Below are 17,104 nucleotides of genomic sequence, written 5' to 3'. Positions count from 1 at the left end.
CCTTCCTGGACTATTCCGTGGTTCCCTGCCTTCAGGAATCTCATCCCTGCTGGGCCTTCTCCTCTCAGGGGTTTGTGTTTCCTCTTCAGTTCTGCTCACTGCTGGGCCCTCTGGCACTAAAGAGATTCTCTCACCATGGCGACAGCAGAATCACTGAGAGGGATTGGGTTGGACTGGCAGCCGTGATGAGGAATCTTGAAGCGATTCCTTAGTCGGCGGAGCTCCGGGTCAACCTCCACAAGTCCAATCTCCTACCCTCTCAACCAGCACAATTCCAGGGGCAGCTCTAGATTGGAAGACAGAGAAAGCCAACCAGCTTTCTATGGCCAAGCACACAGATATCAGAGGATGAAGTTCCACGAGAGACTTCAACACATTTTAAATCCCTTTCACCAAACAAGGACACTGCACCAGCGAAGCTGATCGCATCATGGAATGGGTGTCCCAGACACCATGAGAGACCCTGCTTCAATACAAAAAACTGCCCCAGTGACTGCACACCTTGGGCTGTCACTTCCCACCCTCGAGGGGAACTTATTTGTGTATCATCCAGCAGTTACAACCCATATTTGATGGGGGTTCTGCCCTTCACATAACCCCCAACTTTGCCCAGCTCATCCTCACAAGCAAGCTCCCCACAGACCAGAACTCACAGACACCCCTATTTAAAACAGCAGCAGGTCCTGCCCAAACAACCTATGCAAAACCTGCAGGCATTTATATGGTATCTTTATGATGTGATCATAACACAATTATGGTGCATCTTGAACAAAAATCTGTCATGCGAGGTGTCCATGGAAAAGCTATGATCTGTGCATGATGAGCATCCAATTTGTATGCATGTATCATTTTTGTATGTGGAGCTGTGCATATTAACTATGTACGGACATTTCATTTGTGGCTACACCTTTAGGCTCCACAGCTGATTGTGAAGCTGCTATTCAAGGTAATGAGCCATTCAAGGAAACAATAGGCCATCAGAGAAGCTTATCCCACACCTGATGAGCCTTCCTAGGAACCCTTCAAAGGTGCAGCTAACTCAAGAACCAACTTCAGCACCTTCCCTGGGTCTGTAATATGGGGATCACAGAACCGTTTGATTTGCAAAGTGCTTTGATATCTGGGAGTCCCGTACACTGCTAAGGCTGTGTTTGTGAAATGAGAGCAGTGCCTGATCCTGACTTGTGCTGATAAAGTTGATAAATGCAAAGCAACGCACATTGGAAAATATAATCCCGGCCACATGTATAAAATGACAGACTAAATTATCTGTTACCACTCAAAAGAGATCTTGGAGTCATTGTTCTCTGAAAACTTCCACTCCGGGTGCAGCAACAGTAAAAAGAACAAACAGAACGTTGGGAAACATTAAGAACGGAATAGAGAATAGCTCCTTGCCTCTATATAAATCCATGGTACGCCCACATCTTGAATACTGCATACAGATGTGGTCAGCTCATCTCAAAAAAATCTTTCCCGGCCTTGGGAAAAGGGCAACAAAAATGGAACAGCTGCCATATGAGGAGATATTAATAAAACTGGGAATTTTCAGTTTGGAAAAAAGATGACTAAGGCGGGGATATGACAGAGATCTATAAAATCATGACTGGTGTGGAAAAAGTGAATAAAGAAGAGTTATTTACTCCTTCTCATAACACAAGAACTAGGGGTGATGAAATGAAATTCATAGGTAACAGTTTAGAACATGCAGAAGGAAGTACTTCTTCAGCTAAGGCACAGGCAAGCTGTGGAACTCCTTCCCAGAGGATGCTGGGAAGGCCAAGGCTACAAGGCTCAACAAAGAGCTAGATCAATTCAATGGCTATTAACCAGAGGGGCAGGAATGGTGTCCCTAGACTCTGTTTGGTGGAAGCTGGGAATGGGCAACAGGGTACAGATGCTTAATGATTCCCTGTTCTGTTCACTCCCTATGGGCACCTGGCATTGGCCACTGTTGGAAGACAGGATACTAGGCTAGCCGGACCATTGGTCTGACCCAGTGTGGCCGTCCTGATGTTATTATGCATTGGAAACCTCTCTGCACGCTCTACATCACATGGGGGAGGGGGAAATCACACCAAGACTCCAGCCCACTTCAATTTCTTTATTTGCATCACAGATGTCCAAGCTGAGGCCATAAGTCTCCTGCCAGGGAGCAGCTCTGGCTGGAAGGAAGCAGCGTCCGTCACTGAGGCACGTCGGCCTTTCCGGACTCAGCGGTAGAAGAGCAGCACTGCGGATTCAAGCATCTCCCTGGATACGCTCCATTCCTGATGGGTTCCGTAGCCGTTCCAGTCAAAGGCAGCGAAATCGCCGCACTGACGTGGGCTCTGTTCTGGGACGAACCCTCCTCCACCGATGCAGTACTGGGGAGGGAACAGAGGAATTGCCAGGCAGGAGCAGAGCAGGGGCCCATCTGCTCTTCCGTCTCCAGGCCAGTGCCAGCTACTTCAGAGGAAAGTGCAAGAAACCCTGCAATGGCCAGTTGGCAAAGAATCTGCCCACCAAGAAAAGTTACCCCAGACCTTCTGCTGAGGTCAGTAAGCCCAGGTCTACACTAGGGAGTTAATTTCGAAATAACTCCCCTTGTTTTGAAACAACAAGTGGAGCGTCCACACTACCAAGCCTATTATAATATATATATAAGCCCAGTGTCTGTAACGCTGAAATGCTGCCTGTTCCCCCTGGGCGGCCTGTGTTGCCTGGGGAGTGCGGGGCCCAAACGGCCGCTTGCTCCCCCGTGGCGGCCTGGCTGAGCGGTGCAGAAATCAGCCGAGGTCCACGGCGAGAGGGGAAGGGGGGCAGGGCGGTGTGACAGTGGCTCCAGGCCCCGCCCCCTGGCCGTCAACGTCACCACCCCGCCCTCCTTCGCCTCCCACCATGGCACTTGGCTGACTTCTGCGCCATTCATCCAGGCCACTGCGTTTGGGCTCCAGGCTCCCCATGCAGCACGAGGAGCGCGGAGCCCAAATGGCATTTTGGGCTCCGCGGTCCCCCGAGTGAAAGGCAGGAGGGGGAGGAGAAAAGAAAGAGACAGACAGAGAGAGAGGCAGGAGGCTTAGGAGAGCTGAGAGAGAGAGAGGGGGACGCAGTAAGAAGAGGAGGAGAGAGAGAGACTGGAGGCTCAGGAGAGAAGACTGACATAGAGGAGAGACCTGAAAATCCCATCTTATGACAGGCTAATTGGCTAATTCTGAAATAAGGGGCTGGTGTTTCAAAATACTAACTCCTGCTTTCCACGAGGACTAACGCTTATTTTTAAATTGTTATTTCAAAATAGCAGCAGAGGAGCATCCACTTTACTGCTATTTCGAAATAACCACTCTACAAAGTCATTCAAAGTCATTCAAAGCAGCACTCCCCAGTGCTTCCTAGGGCTCTAAGTTGAGGTGATGCGTCCACATTAAGGGAGCCTGCCTCGGACTAATTTCGAGGCTCTCCTGTAGTGTAGTGAAATATTTAGTATTAATACCTCCCATGAAAACTAAGTTATTTTGAAATAATTTCCTAGTGTAGACATGCCCTGAAGCATAAGGGTTTCAATCCCTTTCTAACTCTTGCGACTAGAATCTTCGTTGTGGTGGCCTTTGTGCTGTCACTTAACTCGAGACAAAATGATCCCAGAGGCCAGAATCTGGCTTCCCCTTTGCTCTGGTGTGAACGTTTGCCCCAGGAGCAAGGCTGGTTTAGGCCCCTGGGTTTTGTTATTTTCATTTACTGTTTGCATTGCAAACAGCCACTCTGGTGCTTGGTGCTGTACAGACACAGGACAGAAATATGGCCCTTGCCCCAAGGAGCTCACAGTTTACCCCTCAGCACAGGAATTTGGGGAAAACCTGCACTGGGAAGATTAGTGGGAATCAGAACACCCTTGTACCATAGTGCCCTACGCTGGCCAGATACTCACATGCTCAGTGTTACAGCCAGTGACTTTCACCCCAGCACACAGAGCCATGGCCGCCTTCTCATGATTAAATACACGGAACTGGACGTAGCCAGGGACGATTTCAGCTGGTGACAATAAAAAGGGAGGTCAAGATGTTTGTTTGCCATGGAGAGGTGGAGAGAAGTAACAGAGCTCCGATCCCAGGTGGTGCCCTTCAGCTAGTCCCTTTGTGTGAACTGGGACTGCCCAGGCAATAGGGATGAGGGACTCCAGTCCCAGAAATGATCGGGAATTGCCAGTCTCAGCCAGGCTGTTCACAGCTCTGTCACTTGTACAGCATCTTTGACCTTCCTAAGAGCTGTTCTGTGTGCAGTTGCCACGTAGCATGTTAAAGTGGGGAACACACACTGTGCTCTCTCTCCTGGGGGTTTCCCATTCACTCTCTCTTCTTTCATTGTTTTCCCTTTCTCTAAATTAGCGATGCTCACACTGCAGCCCGGCAGTTTTTAATAGAGTATTAGAGGTGGGGTGATGGGCTGCTCCAAGAAATACTCTGTTAGAACTGAAGTCCTTGGCAGGGCTGATTTGTGCGGGTGGGAAGGTTAAACACGCACGCTCGCTCGCTACCAGCCTTACTTTTGCCATTTGGAGAGTAGTAGCTGCCAGTTTGCTGGGCATCACCGTAGTCGTAGATGACGGGAACGGAGGGACCATTGTTGGTGTTGCAAATGCCGGCGCCGTATTTCACTGGGTATTTCTGGAAGACACAAACACAGCGAGCAGCCAGGGTTAGTTTGTGTCCCTGTGGCAGGGCAGCTCCAGCACAGACAGGGCAGCGTAGACTAACCCTGGTTTCTTCAGTCAGTGCCACTTCCTGTGCCGGCCAGTGCTAGGGCACAAGAGAATCTGGCATGTCAAGGTGTCACTTGGGCTGGATTTATCAAAGACTGTTTGGGGCAGAAAGGGTTAAGCGACTTGCAAGCTAAATAACCTAGATTGAACCGCCAAAGGCACATTGGAAAAGTACATACTGGTGCTTGGAGCTATGGACCACTAATGTTAAGTAGATAAGAGCTTTATATGGAAACCTGGACTGTAAGGCTGTGTCCAGACTCCATGCCTCCGTCGACGGAGGCATGTAGATTAGCCAGATCGGAAGAGGGAAATGAAGCCGCGATTAAAATAATCGCGGCTTCATTTAAATTTAAATGGCTGCCCCGATCTGCCGATCAGCTGTTTGTCGGCAGATCGGGAGAGTCTGGACGCGATGCCCCGACAAAGAAGCCTTTCTTCATCGACACAGGTAAACCTGGTTTCACGAGGCTTACCTGTGTCGATGAAGAAAGGCTTCTTTGTCGGGGCATCGCGTCCAGACTCTCCCGATCTGCCGACAAACAGCTGATCGGCAGATCGGGGCAGCCATTTAAATTTAAATGAAGCCGCGATTATTTTAATCGCGGCTTCATTTCCCTCTTCCGATCTGGCTAATCTACATGCCTCCGTCGACGGAGGCATGGAGTCTGGACACAGCCTAAGAGAATAAGAGGTAAACAGTATAAATTTACTTATATCTTGCTAGACATTAACCATGTAAACAAATGGTTCCTGCCTGTCACTATTTTCTACTACAGTAAGTCAAAGATAAAAAAGGAATTAACATTTTGATGAATTTGGGGTGTAACAATATCATTGTCCTCATTTCTCTTTGAGCTACCTGTAAATGATGGATAGGCACTTACAGGCCTTATGTAAGTGCATAGGAAATAGGAAATCTTACTTCAAAGCCCCAATGATTCATCCAGGGAATGGCTACAGTCAGGAGGCTCCCAAACCGCTACAAAAGGAATTGGAGGACCCTGATCCTGCATCTCAGATCTGCTTAAATTTCATCAGGGGAAGTTTGTCTCAAACTCCAGTCTGGACATCCCTGATATTGGACTAGAGCCTGAGGAACTAATTTTGAAAGAACTTTCTGCAATGCTGAAATTCACCATATCTACTGTGAAACTGACCCAAGAGGTGTATTCATGCCTGGATGTATTAGGATCTTTTAACCAAGCCCAAACATTCATTCACATGGTCAGCCATGTGTCTGATCCTTTGGGACTGGTAGAACGTTTTAGATGATGAGTAACATTTTCTGTAATCCTCATTGTATTTGACGCAGCAGCCAGGGTGGGAGCTCAGTTCTGGGTTGCTTTAAGGGAATTGGCCTCTTAGTAACCAGTTAGGTATTGGAGAAGCTGTTTTGTTGCTGCTTTGATGAAGTGAAGTATTCAAATGACCACCAGCTCGGGGAATCATATGCCCCATTCTTTGCAATCTCAGTGACCCCCCCCCAAGGGACCTGGTCACAGCAGGGGGTCCACTAAGGAGCTGCCACAGTGCAGGCAGCACATGGTAATAGGTAAGGATTAGCATTGTTGACCCAACCCAACCCAGCCCAGCCCTGAGAACATGCCCCTGCTAGGACACTGAATCCTAAAGCTGAAGCTCAAAGGTGGGTCAAGGACTTATCCAAACACCAAAGCACCGGTGTTCAATAGCCTCCCTCCTACGCACTGCATCTCCAGGGCCTGGGGTAGGGTCAGTCTCCATGGCCCCTTCAGGCCCTCTGCTGAATCAGTCAGCATGTCAGCAGCAAGTGGGGGTGGCTTCTTTGGGCCGTGAACATCAACAATTGGCTGAGACTGACCACCTCGTCTCACACTAAGGTCACAGTAAGACTCCAATTGGAGGGGGAGGCTCTTTGTCCCATTAACAGCCCATAGGCCCCCATGTGACAGGACATCTGGCCCTATAAGGGTTAAAACTCAGCCCTCAGAGAGGGCTAAGATGGTGGAGCCTGCAGCTGAATTTCGTGTTGTGCACCGGTACCGAATTCCTTTGGCTTGTTTGGATGTATCTCCTCTGCTTGCTCCATCAACTCCTTTGGTGCCTGCTGCCCCCCAACCCCTCACCCTCCTCTGCTGTCCTAACTCCTGCCCTTCTCTCTGCTCTCAGCCTTCCTGAGACCTGCCCCCCTCCACCAGCCCTTCTCTCCCCCTTGTGCCCACTCCAATCATGTGAGCTACCCCACCTCATCCCTTCATCTAACACCTCCCTCGCCTCTCTCCTCTGGTGCTGGTCCCTCCCCTGCAGGTGTCTGCCCTTCTGCTTCACCCCCAGAATCCCCTGGCACCTGCACCTTCCCTTACCCCTGCACCCTCCTGGTGCCTCCCCCTTCCCTCACTGCCCCTGCCCCCTTTGCCCTTTTTTCCCTGATGCCCACCCCCTCACCACCCTCTGCCCCCATTCCCCTCGTGCCCCTGTGCCCTCACACATGATTTACTCCAACCCCAACTTCCTCATGCCTACCCCTTCTGTCAAGCCTTCTCCCAGCACCTCCCCTCCAATCCCCAATGCCCTTCCCCTCTCCTCTTCCAGCATCACCCTGTCCCCCCTCCCACTGACACCTCCCCTCCTGCCCTTCTCCTCATTGTCTCCACTTCCCCCCTAGCATTTGTATCTCCTCTACACTGTCCCTTTGGTGCCTTCCCCTTTCTTCCCCCCTCCCCTTCCTTCCCCCTCCGTACAAGCCCCTTCCCCTTTCTTCCTCCTCCACCCTCCCCCACCGCAAAAGCCCCTTCCTCTCCCCCCCCCCCCCCCCTTACCTTCAGCTTCTGCCTTACAGCTTGCAGGGCTGGAATCAGAGCCAGCCCAAGCTGCAGGGCCAGGAAGGGGCACCCCCGGGGTGCCGTATGGTGCTGCAGAGTAGGGCGGGGATGCCCCCAGGTGCCTCAAGGGTGCCGCGCCATGCTGCCAGGACGGGCGGCGGTGCCTCAACGGCGCTGCGCAGTGCTGCTGGGCTGGGCGGGGGAGTTCCCGGACACCTCAGGGGTGCCGCATCGTGCAGCTGGGCCATGTGGTGCTGCCGGGCTGAGTGGGGCTCAGGGCGCAAAAATGGCTCGGGCTAGCCAGCCCTGGACATTAGGGCGTGCCTGGGCACACCCGGCACACCCCGTGTGCACGCCTATGGTCCTGAGAATACTAGGGCTGTAGTTAGAGCAGGACTGGGGATGGGCAGACAGCGTTGGGGAAGCTTGGGCCAGGCAAGCTCCCATGCTGCAGGGCCTGAGGCAAGGCCTGAGTGTACTAAGGCTGTAGGGAAACAGCCAGGCTGCGTCTAGACTGGCATGATTTTGCGCATATACTTTTAACGGAAAAGTTTTTCCGTTTAAAGTATTTCCGCAAGAGCGTCTAGATTGGCATGGATGCTTTTGCGCAAAAGCATCTGTGCCCAGTATAGACGCGCTTTTGCACAAGAAAGCTCCGATGGCCATTTACACTGGCCCTCTTGCACAAGTATTCTTGCACAAGAGGGCTTATCCCTGAGCGGGAGCATCAAAGTATTTGCACAAGAAGCACTGAATTCTTACATTAGAACATCAGTGCCTTTGCGCAAATTCAAGTGGCCAGTGTAGACAGCTGGCAAGTTTTTGCACAAAAGCGGCCACTTTTGCACAAAATCTTGCCAGTCTAGACACACCCCCAGGGTAGTAGAAGGCAATAGGTCCCCTCCCCCTTGCCTAGGATGAGTGGCCATTGCAGACTGCAGTTTGCCCCTGGAGGAGGAGCTAGAGGATGACTGGCAGGGGGTCGCTGAGGCAAGGTGGGTCTAGGGGACTTGGGAGGAGAGGACCCCAGACTGCAGGGGCATGGACAGAGGGCAGTACTAGGAGGAAAGGGCACTGTGGGCAGGAAGGGACGCAGGGCCAAAAGGCAGACCTGTGACAGAGGCTGAGACCAGCAGAGGGCACTCTTGAGGCAAGGCAGCTGATTCATCAAGTGACCAGCAGGAGGCGCCAGGGCAGTGAGTGTCTCCCCCATGACACCCAGGCACGGAGCACTTGTAGCATGTTGAGGATTTACTCGCCCCAGCTTCTCCATCTACACTGTGACCAGCAGAGCCACCCAATCCCTCCCGTGCCTGCCCTTCCAAAGCCCCCAGCCCAGCACCGTCACCTGGTAGAGTTTGAAGAGGTTCCCCCCCTCGGAGGGCAGGAAGCCCGTCTCGGTGTGGTACCGCAGGATGGACCTGGTCTTCCACTCCTTCAGGGGCGTCTTGTTGGCCACGTGCCACACGGACAGGTCCTTGGCTTGCAGATCGTAATAACCCGGGTTCTGAAAAGTAAGGACCCTGCTAAAACCTCTCAGTCACATCCCGGGTATTAACCCAGCAACCACCCAAATCACCAGCTGTGGTGTATTTATTCTGACCCCCGCCCCACTGACCACAGAAGCTCCATCCCCATTGTACAGGGGGCAAGTGAGGCACAGAGATTAAGTGACTTGCCCTAGTTTACTCAGGTAGCTTGTGGCAGGACAGGGAATGGATCTCAGGGATGCTGGTGCCTTGACTACTAGACCCTCTCTCCCATCTAACCCCTGTGCTGCGGTGGGAAACCTAAGGCCCAGAGGTCAGATACAGCCCCCGCCTTGCCTGAATCTGGCCCCAGAAGCTAAGGGCTCCACCCCCAGAATTCAGGTGCCCACACTGGCACGCCAGCCCTTCCCCCTTTCTTTCCCCCACTGTGGGGCTGGAGCACACTAGCCCGGGCTGCCCTAGGCTCTGGTGTGCGAGGGGAATATGGGGAGTGTCTTTCTCCTTCTCAGTTGGGGGCCACGTCAATGCGGTTTTGTTTTTATTTTTCTGGTTCTCACTTGTGTGCAGCCCCCAAGTGATTTTGATGTGGCTCAGCGGCCCCAGCCCAAAAAAGGTTCCAGACCCCTTGCCCTATGCCCACGTCCCCCACCGGCCCACGAGCATTCAACCACATTCTGAGGCACCCTCTCCCCAGCCGTGGCCATGGGGATGGGGACCCCACCTTGTAGTCGTCGCTGGTGGCGCCCACCGCGGAGCCGAAGGTGTTGTAATTGGCCCAGTTGCCCTCTCCCTCGGGGTAGTTGGCGTTGCTCCCCTGCTGGCTGGACCAGCGGTCGCCCTCCGTGCACTTCCCGTAGATGTTGTTCTCGTGCACGCTGGCCACCAGGGTCCAGCCGCCCCCATTGGTGGTCATGTCACAGAAGGTCTGGTAGGTCTCGCCATTCTTGGTGCGCAGGGTGTAAATCCCATCTGTGGGGGGTCGGGGGAAAGCGGGCAGCACCAAGCTGGTCATCCAGGGCCAGGGAAAGGGGAAGGGCCCTCTCAGAGCCACCCAGCCTGGACAACAGCTGGTGCTGAGGGGCTCAACCCTAAAAAGAGGACTTACAACCTCTGCCCTGACTCCTGTCTGAGCCCTCAAACCGGGGTCTGTCAGGGTGGGGGAGGACGGAAATTTTGAGAGAAAATCTCTGAAATTCTCTGCCAGGACAATCAGCCAGACCCTGGCAAGATTTTCTCTGCCAGCAGCTGCTGGGCCTGGGCCCAAGCAGCCGGGCGCTGGCCCAGAGCTGAGGTTTTGAGTTGCTCCTGCCACAGGCAGGGCTCCCTTCACATGGCTTAGTGGACAGCGTCCCCCCGTGCTTCACCTCAGCCAAAGGGCCCCTGCTCACTGCCAGTCCCAGCCGTGCTGGAGCCAGCCCCTGGGTGTATTTAGAAGGAACCAGTGTAGCACCAAGAGCATCCCTATGCCCGAGGCCCCCTGGTACCTCACTGTGAGGTTCAGCTGGCCTAAGCAGTCTGTGCGCCCTCCGACCCCCCCGTCATCATAGTCTGTATCTGAGGGGTGACATCCTGGGTCCCCTTGTCCCTCTAATCCCCAGAGTGACAGGGCTACACCTGCACTGCATTGAACCCGGATGTCAGGGGAGCTGACAAACAGGCTGTCTCCAGACAAAGGAAAGGGACGAACGCCTCAGGCCAGCTCTGGCCAGATTCAGGGGGTGGTTCATCTGCTCAGGAGGCAGCCGGAACAGCTTGTTTGCATAGTAAAAATCACCCGTGGGGTGAAAACAGACAGGTGTCCCCACCCAGCAGGAAAAGAGTAGTAGCTGGTGTGGCAAGGTCCTTGCTCGGGCCCCTTCCCTGGGACGCCTTCTCTGTCCACAGCTTTCTGGTACAGTCACCTGCGCCTTTTATTGTCAGGGTCGGTACCCCACCACCTTCTATTTACAGAGCTTTGATTTTCTAGCAGTTAACTCAACCAGCCTCACCTTCTGGCTTGGGAACACACTCAGATACACCCTAGTTCCAGGTTCCTTCCCTTTCACTCTCCCTCTGGCTGATTTATCCAGCCCTCTGGCTAATGAGGCCCAGCACTGCCCTTCCCGCCTGGGCTTGCTCAGCTGGCTGTAATTGGCCTTTTCAGCCAGGCTGAAGCGGCAGAGCCCTGGCTTAGTCAGCAGGCGGTCACACCGGGTTCACTGGAAAGGCCTATTGCACCATACAGAGAGGGTGTGAATCCCTGAATAAGGTTGCCCACTGTCCAGTAGTAGGGTTACCAGGTAGACCCCCCCCAAAAAAATACCAGACATACTTAGGCAGGGGAGGGAGGAACCGGATGGGGTTTGGCCAGGAGGAAGGGGGGCAGGAGGCGGGGCTGGTGGGGGGTGGAGAAGGGGTCGGGGGCAATAGGGCTGGCCGGGAGGAAGAAGGATGGGAGGCGGGGCTGTCGGGGGCCACAGGGCTGGCCAGGAGGAAGGGGGGGCGGGAAGCAGAGCTGGGGGAGGGATTGAGGGTTGGGGGGGCTCAATGGGAGGAGGGGGGCAGGAAGGGGTGTGCAGCCACTGGCCACAGCTGGAGTCCAACAGGCCGCGCCCCCGTCAGGCACTCCCTCTAGTTGCTAGTAGAAGCCGGGCAGGGGCGGGGGGAGTGTCTGGGAGCCGCTCCCTCTGCCCGGCTTGTGCATGCAACCAGAGGCTCCCATCTGGGAGGCGGGGCCACGATTGGCACTGGGAGCCTCTGGTTGCCTGCAGAAGCCGGGCGGGGGGGAGTGACTGGGAGTCCCAGCCACTGCCCCCGCCCCCACCCCTCCCAGCTTTTGCACGCAATCACAGGGCTCCCAGCACCAATCGCGGCCCCACCTCCCAGTCGCTCCCCTGCCCCCACCAGGCTTCCGTCCGGCACCCAGCTGGAAATTCAGAAAATACTGGACACTGCACATATCCGGTATTTTCTGAATTCTTTTACCGGACAGAGGTGCAACTACAGGACACCTGGCAACCCTATCCGGTAGTGACCCGGACAGTCCAGTATTTTCACCTCCTGTCTGGTAAAAAAAAATTCAGAAAATACCAGACACCTAAAATGTCCAGTATTTTCTGAATTTTTTTCCTGGCCAGGAGGCAAAAATACCAGACACCTGGCAACTCTACAACACACTCAGCGGGGCTAGGGCCGGGGCCGGGCCCAGCCCCCAGCCTCTCCTGGACCCTGACACCCGCAGCCCCCCACCCTCAGACCCCATGCTTACCTGGCCAGCAAAAAGCCTAAAGACCAAGGGGAAGCAATGCCTTCCTTGGGTCTTAATGCTCTATCGCTCTCCTGTTCCTATCCCTATTCCAACTCCGCACTCACTCTGAAAGGGGCTATGCTATTTCAATTTTTTTTTTTTTTTTTTTTTTGCTTAATTCTCAGAGTCCTTTTTTTTTTTGCTCAACAACTTCACTCTCCTCCCCTCCTTTTTGTCTCTCTCTCCTCTCCCCCCCCCCCCCCAGAATTTTTCCCCAGGTGTGTTTTTTTGGAGGGGGGTGTTCAGTATTTTTGGTTCAACCATCTGGCAACCCTACCCCTGAGTCATCCTTCACCTGAGGAGCCAAGGAAAGGCAGAGCCTGGGGTTCTGTAGGCATCCTGACTAAGAACTCGGCAGCCATTCCCAGGAAAGGAAATGCCTGGAACAAACCCTGTAAAGTTACGTCTCTGCTGTTAGACAGTGAGGCCTCACTCTTGGTTGTTGGGAGCCTTTCTGCCTGCAGCCCTTTGACTGGAACTCACTGTCCACCTCCCTGACCTCGCTACAGCAGCCTTGTTTGACCACTTCTCTAACCGGCCCCGCACGGCACCTGGCCTAAGGAGATTGTTAGCTCCAGGCCAGGGAACCCGCTGCTGTTCCTGGCTCCCCAATGAAGTTGCAAACGTAACAGTGTCGGTGACTGTGCAGTGCCAGGGGCGGTGTGCTGCAGGGAGACGTCTCTGCGGAGCTCAGGGGCTGGAACTCACTGAGTGCCTGGCTGGGGAGGTTTGGGCTGGGAGAGCCCAGAGGAGTTTGCTGGCGAGACAGATGGGCTGGAGCCAGTTGTCAGTTGCAGCACAGCTCCCACCTGTGGGGGCTGGCGGGGCTCAGAGTATCCCCAGCAGTTTGTCTCAGCAGCCCTGGGGATGCAATCCCCCACCGTGCCCATAGGCAGGCAGGGTTGCAAGGTGTCTTGCTTTGAACCAGACAGTCCAGTATTTGAGTTTTCTGTTCGGGAAACAATTTGAGAAAATATAAATGAGAAAATATAAATGTCCAGCATTTTCCTAATAAGATGTAATGTAGATTGTGATGTAATGTCAAGTGTGTCCGGTATTTTTGTTGAAACCATCTGGCAACCCTACAGGCAGGCAGGTGCCCCTGCTCCCAGCTTAGAGACAGCTGAGCGCATCTGAATCGACTGGACCCAGCTGTGGAATTTTTGGTCTGAAGCAATTCCCCCAACAGAAGCAAAGCAGCTTTTGGCAGGTCCAAAGATGCCGCCCCCACACTCACCTCCAGCTCCGTCTCGAGTGGATTTAATTTCCTGGCAGCTCCGGGGCAGGCCCTGGGAGTTCTGGTCACCCTGGGAGCAGGACGCTTCTTTCCAGTTGTCCAGCAGGTCACGGATGGCAAATTTCAGATCAGTGGTACCCACACTCTCAGCTGCACAGGGGTTACTGAGGGGTTAGTTAGGGGTTTTCTCTGGTACAGCCAGGACAACAGTGCCCTACCTCCCGCAGCATCGCCAGCCCACGAGAGCAAAATAATGAGTATGGTCTCCCAAAATCGGGATGTTTTGCCCCAAAATCCTGAGTTTGGAATTTTCTTGAAAGATGATCTTGTGTTTTTCAGTTTCTCTTTTGTTAGCTGAGTCCGCCCTCGCCTTCCCCAGGGTTGTGTGACAATTAGTGTTTCCTATTCTCTCATATGTATCAGGGAAGGGGATTTTATTTCTTGCTACAGGAGTCTTCACCTTGCCCCCATCTGCCTCCCCCTGCCCAGCAATTCCATCTATTCCCCAACCCCCAAATCAACCCTGTCCTCCCAGGTCCCACATCCCATCTGCCCCCACCTCTGCCTCTTGCGATGATTCTCTGTCCCCCAACCCCCAAACTAGCTTAGTCCAGTGCTGTGCCTACTCCATATCCAACCCTGCCCCCAGCTGCACATCTGTCCTGCTCCTATTCAGCCCTCAGCCTCACTTCTGCCCAGATCCCCCTCTGCCCCATCAGTCACACCTCTACTCCTCCTACAGCTTCTGGGCATTGATTAACCCTCCCAGACTTAGGGCTGCAGCAGGATCCCCATCTCCCTCCTTCCTACAGAGATTGGGTGTTCCGGAGGGGTGGGAGAGGAGCAAAGGACCCATCCTCTCCCTGCAGCAAAATGTGAAGCTGCGCTGAGCTGCTGGGATCTTTAGCTCCTGCCTGTGTGCAGGGGAGCAGATAGGGAGAGGCTCTGCCAGCTTCCCGAAGACTGAACTTCCAGGGGGCGGCTGGCGCGTCTCACATCACAGCAAGAGGCCTCCCACCCCGGCTGACATGCCACCCCTCGTGCCGAATCACGACAGCTGTAGCCATGTTACCATCATGGTGCCCGGTGGGGTCCCAGTCCCTGGTGGGGCCCAGCACTGTGATGGGGCAGAGCAGACATGACCAGGTATCGGTGCTCTGGGGGTGATCCCAGACCGACTTTAAAATGGAGCGGAGGCATTTAGAAAATCCCCATTTAAAGCCTGTTCCACACCCTGACCTCAGCAGCAGAAGAGTTTTATGGGTTTAAGAACCAGAGACAGGGGCCAGCTGGCAGGCCTGGCTTGAGAGGGAGTGGGCCGGAGACTCAGGGCTTTTGAAAATCAGGTTACGTGTGCAGGTGTCTTTTGGGGTCCAGATTTTCAGAGTGAGTTTGGGAGCCCAACTCAAAACACCCGAAGCCTCTTTGAGGTGTTTCACGACAAGCCCCCAAATCACTCATCACTATTGTCACTTCTGGGCTTCAGATAACTTTTCATACTTAGACAGTCAGCTCTTTGGGGCTGAAACTGTCCGTCTGTTCTGGATTTGTACAGCGCCTGGTGCCAGAGGGGCTTAACCCAGGACCAGGTCACCAAGGCACAACCGTAACACCAGGCACATGTACACTTCCAGAAGGATAGACGCTCCAGACGTTGATGCTCTGGCATTCCAATTAGCAGGTCTGGTAAGGACCACTAAATCAAACACTGAGGGCACCCCCAAAACCCTGGAACAAGGAGTAAGAAAGATGGGAAGTTTCTGGGAGAAGGCTGCCTGCCCGTTGGGGTCTCTATTGGTCCCCTTGTGTATCAGAAAAGTCTCCCCTGGCCCAGCCCTACCCCTGTGTGTATCACGGCCCTGACCCAAGTGACAGGGTCAGTGTTGGGGTGAATTATTTCCCAGAAGAGGGAAAGGAAACAGCCACTTACCGCAAGGGGCCGCCCTGGTCAGGGGGAAGAGGAGGAGCAGGAGAGCGAGTTGCTTCATTGTTGCCTTCGCAGCAGGGAAAACAGGGGATCAGCTGGTTAATAGCCAGGTTTGGGGGTGTCAGGGCTCCTCCCCAGCCCTCCTGCTCCCAGGGCTGTGCTGGCTCTCTGCCTAACCTGCCCATGGCACGAGCACCCTGCAGCCCTTGAGTTCAGTGGGGTTTGCCTGAGTGGGGAGGGGGTGGCCTTGCAGTGACGTTCTTAGAGGAGTTTCCATCTTCAGAGCCCACTCAGGGCTCAGCGATGGGCTTGTGGGGCCGGAAGCTCAGAGGCGCAGGTTGGGACGGGACCATGGTGCCTGCAAGAATTGCTGGGAGGAAACCATGTAGCATCACATGCACAGTGTGAGCCCTCCCCCCCGGCTCATCCTCTCCTAACTGAGCCTCACATCACCCCTGTAGGGGGCACCTGTCTCATTATACCCATTTTGCAGGTGTGGAAACTGAGGCAGCAAGGGCCTGATCTGAAGCTCTTTGAAGTCAATTCAATGTCTCCCCTGGCACTTATTGGTGCTGGAATCACATCCAGAGAGGGGAGGGGATCGGTAAGCAAGCCCCATCTCAGACCTTTTCCTAGGCGTCTCCTGGCCACATTTCACTCATGCCGCGGTACCTGTCTGCACGCTGCACAGGCACAGCTTTGGGAACCCAGCCAACGGGCCCTGCAGCACAGCTAGCCAGGGCTAAAGACAAGTCGAGGGGCTCTTGTGGTTGAGCCTCTGATTCAAGAGAGCAGCATTCACCCCCTCTGTCAGGGACTCACTGAGCAGATGTGCTCTCTCTGGGCTCAGCTCCCCAGCTGTCCAACAGGGGAGAGAACCACCCCTATTTAAATCGTGGTCCTCTGAGGAAAAGTCCATTGAGGCGCATGTGTGCCGAGGTGCTGGGTAGCCAAATGGGCTGAAGCAGTGCAAGAATAATGCCTAGCACTGTCCATCAGTAGATCTCAAAGTTCTTTACAAAGCAGCTTAGCAGCATGATCCTCATCTTAGAGAAGCAGAGAAACCCACAACTTCTTGGGCTTGTTAATGCTACTGTTTGTTGTGTTGACCTATCACCACTGCTGCTACATGACATCACAGAGTAACATCCCAAATAAGGGGGAGGGTCAGGACTCACCTGGGTCCCTAGTTCCCGTGGTGTCTAACAGCAGAGTTCACTAGCAGAAGCTTCTGACTAGAGAGAAAGATTGTTCCTCTGATGCACCAAATGCAAATCGAACCTTTTTAAAGGGAGGGGAGCCACCCAATCAATGCAAACACAACTTACAAACACCAGAACTCTCCAGACAACCAACCCAGGGGCCAAAGAGAAGGTTCCCAGCAAAAGCTTTAAAAACTGTCCAGTCTAGTTCATCAGCCAGGGACCTGTATTTATTGATGCACCTCTGCCAAACCCAGCCAGGAAACTCCGTGTTAATTATCACGGATTGTTTGCAAGCTACAGCTGAGTATTGACTCAGGTGATGGAGTTGAATGATCCTGATGAAGCCAACAAGGAAGTTGGAGCCCCGCTAATCCTACTCTGCTGTAATAGAGAGGCAGGTTAAAGCAGGAACTTTGA

The 17,104-nt window shown here is 53.7% G+C and overlaps 1 protein-coding gene across 2 annotated transcripts; it reads right to left on the bottom strand.

The window, feature by feature from the left end:
* Positions 1 to 2,089: 2,089 nt before the first annotated feature.
* On the bottom strand, positions 2,090 to 16,677 carry LOC102449497 (intelectin-1-like). Of its 2 annotated transcripts, none has more exons than XM_075908144.1 (8): positions 16,661 to 16,677; positions 15,486 to 15,549; positions 13,556 to 13,705; positions 9,754 to 10,001; positions 8,891 to 9,049; positions 4,523 to 4,643; positions 3,908 to 4,011; positions 2,090 to 2,366 (listed from the first exon to the last, which is right to left on the bottom strand). In XM_075908144.1, the coding sequence occupies exons 2-8, from the start codon at positions 15,541 to 15,543 to the stop codon at positions 2,214 to 2,216; spliced, it is 993 nt and encodes a 330-aa protein (XP_075764259.1). In that variant the 5' UTR covers positions 15,544 to 15,549; positions 16,661 to 16,677; the 3' UTR covers positions 2,090 to 2,213. The 2 variants fall into 2 exon arrangements, with proteins under 2 accessions (XP_075764259.1, XP_075764258.1); XM_075908143.1 differs by lacking the exon at positions 16,661 to 16,677 and adding an exon at positions 16,305 to 16,546 and having other exon boundaries at positions 13,556 to 13,719.
* Between the last annotated feature and the right edge of the window lie 427 nt (positions 16,678 to 17,104).

The sequence above is a fragment of the Pelodiscus sinensis genome, chromosome 24 (genome assembly GCF_049634645.1).
Source record: "Pelodiscus sinensis isolate JC-2024 chromosome 24, ASM4963464v1, whole genome shotgun sequence".
Classification (NCBI taxonomy): Eukaryota; Metazoa; Chordata; order Testudines; family Trionychidae; genus Pelodiscus; species Pelodiscus sinensis.
Note: the sequence above shows the minus strand (reverse complement) of the source record. Positions and strands in the feature narration are given on the sequence as shown.

Coding starts and splice junctions, on each gene's coding strand:
- LOC102449497 (XM_075908143.1), bottom strand. CDS start 16,401: ATGGACTTTTCCTCAGAGGACCACGATTTAAATAGGGGTGGTTCTCTC. Junction 15,550..16,304: donor AGAGAGAGCACATCTGCTCA/GTGAGTCCCTGA, acceptor CCTGCTGCGAAG/GCAACAATGAAGCAACTCGC. Junction 13,720..15,485: donor GACCAGGGCGGCCCCTTGCG/GTAAGTGGCTGT, acceptor CTAACCCCTCAG/TAACCCCTGTGCAGCTGAGA.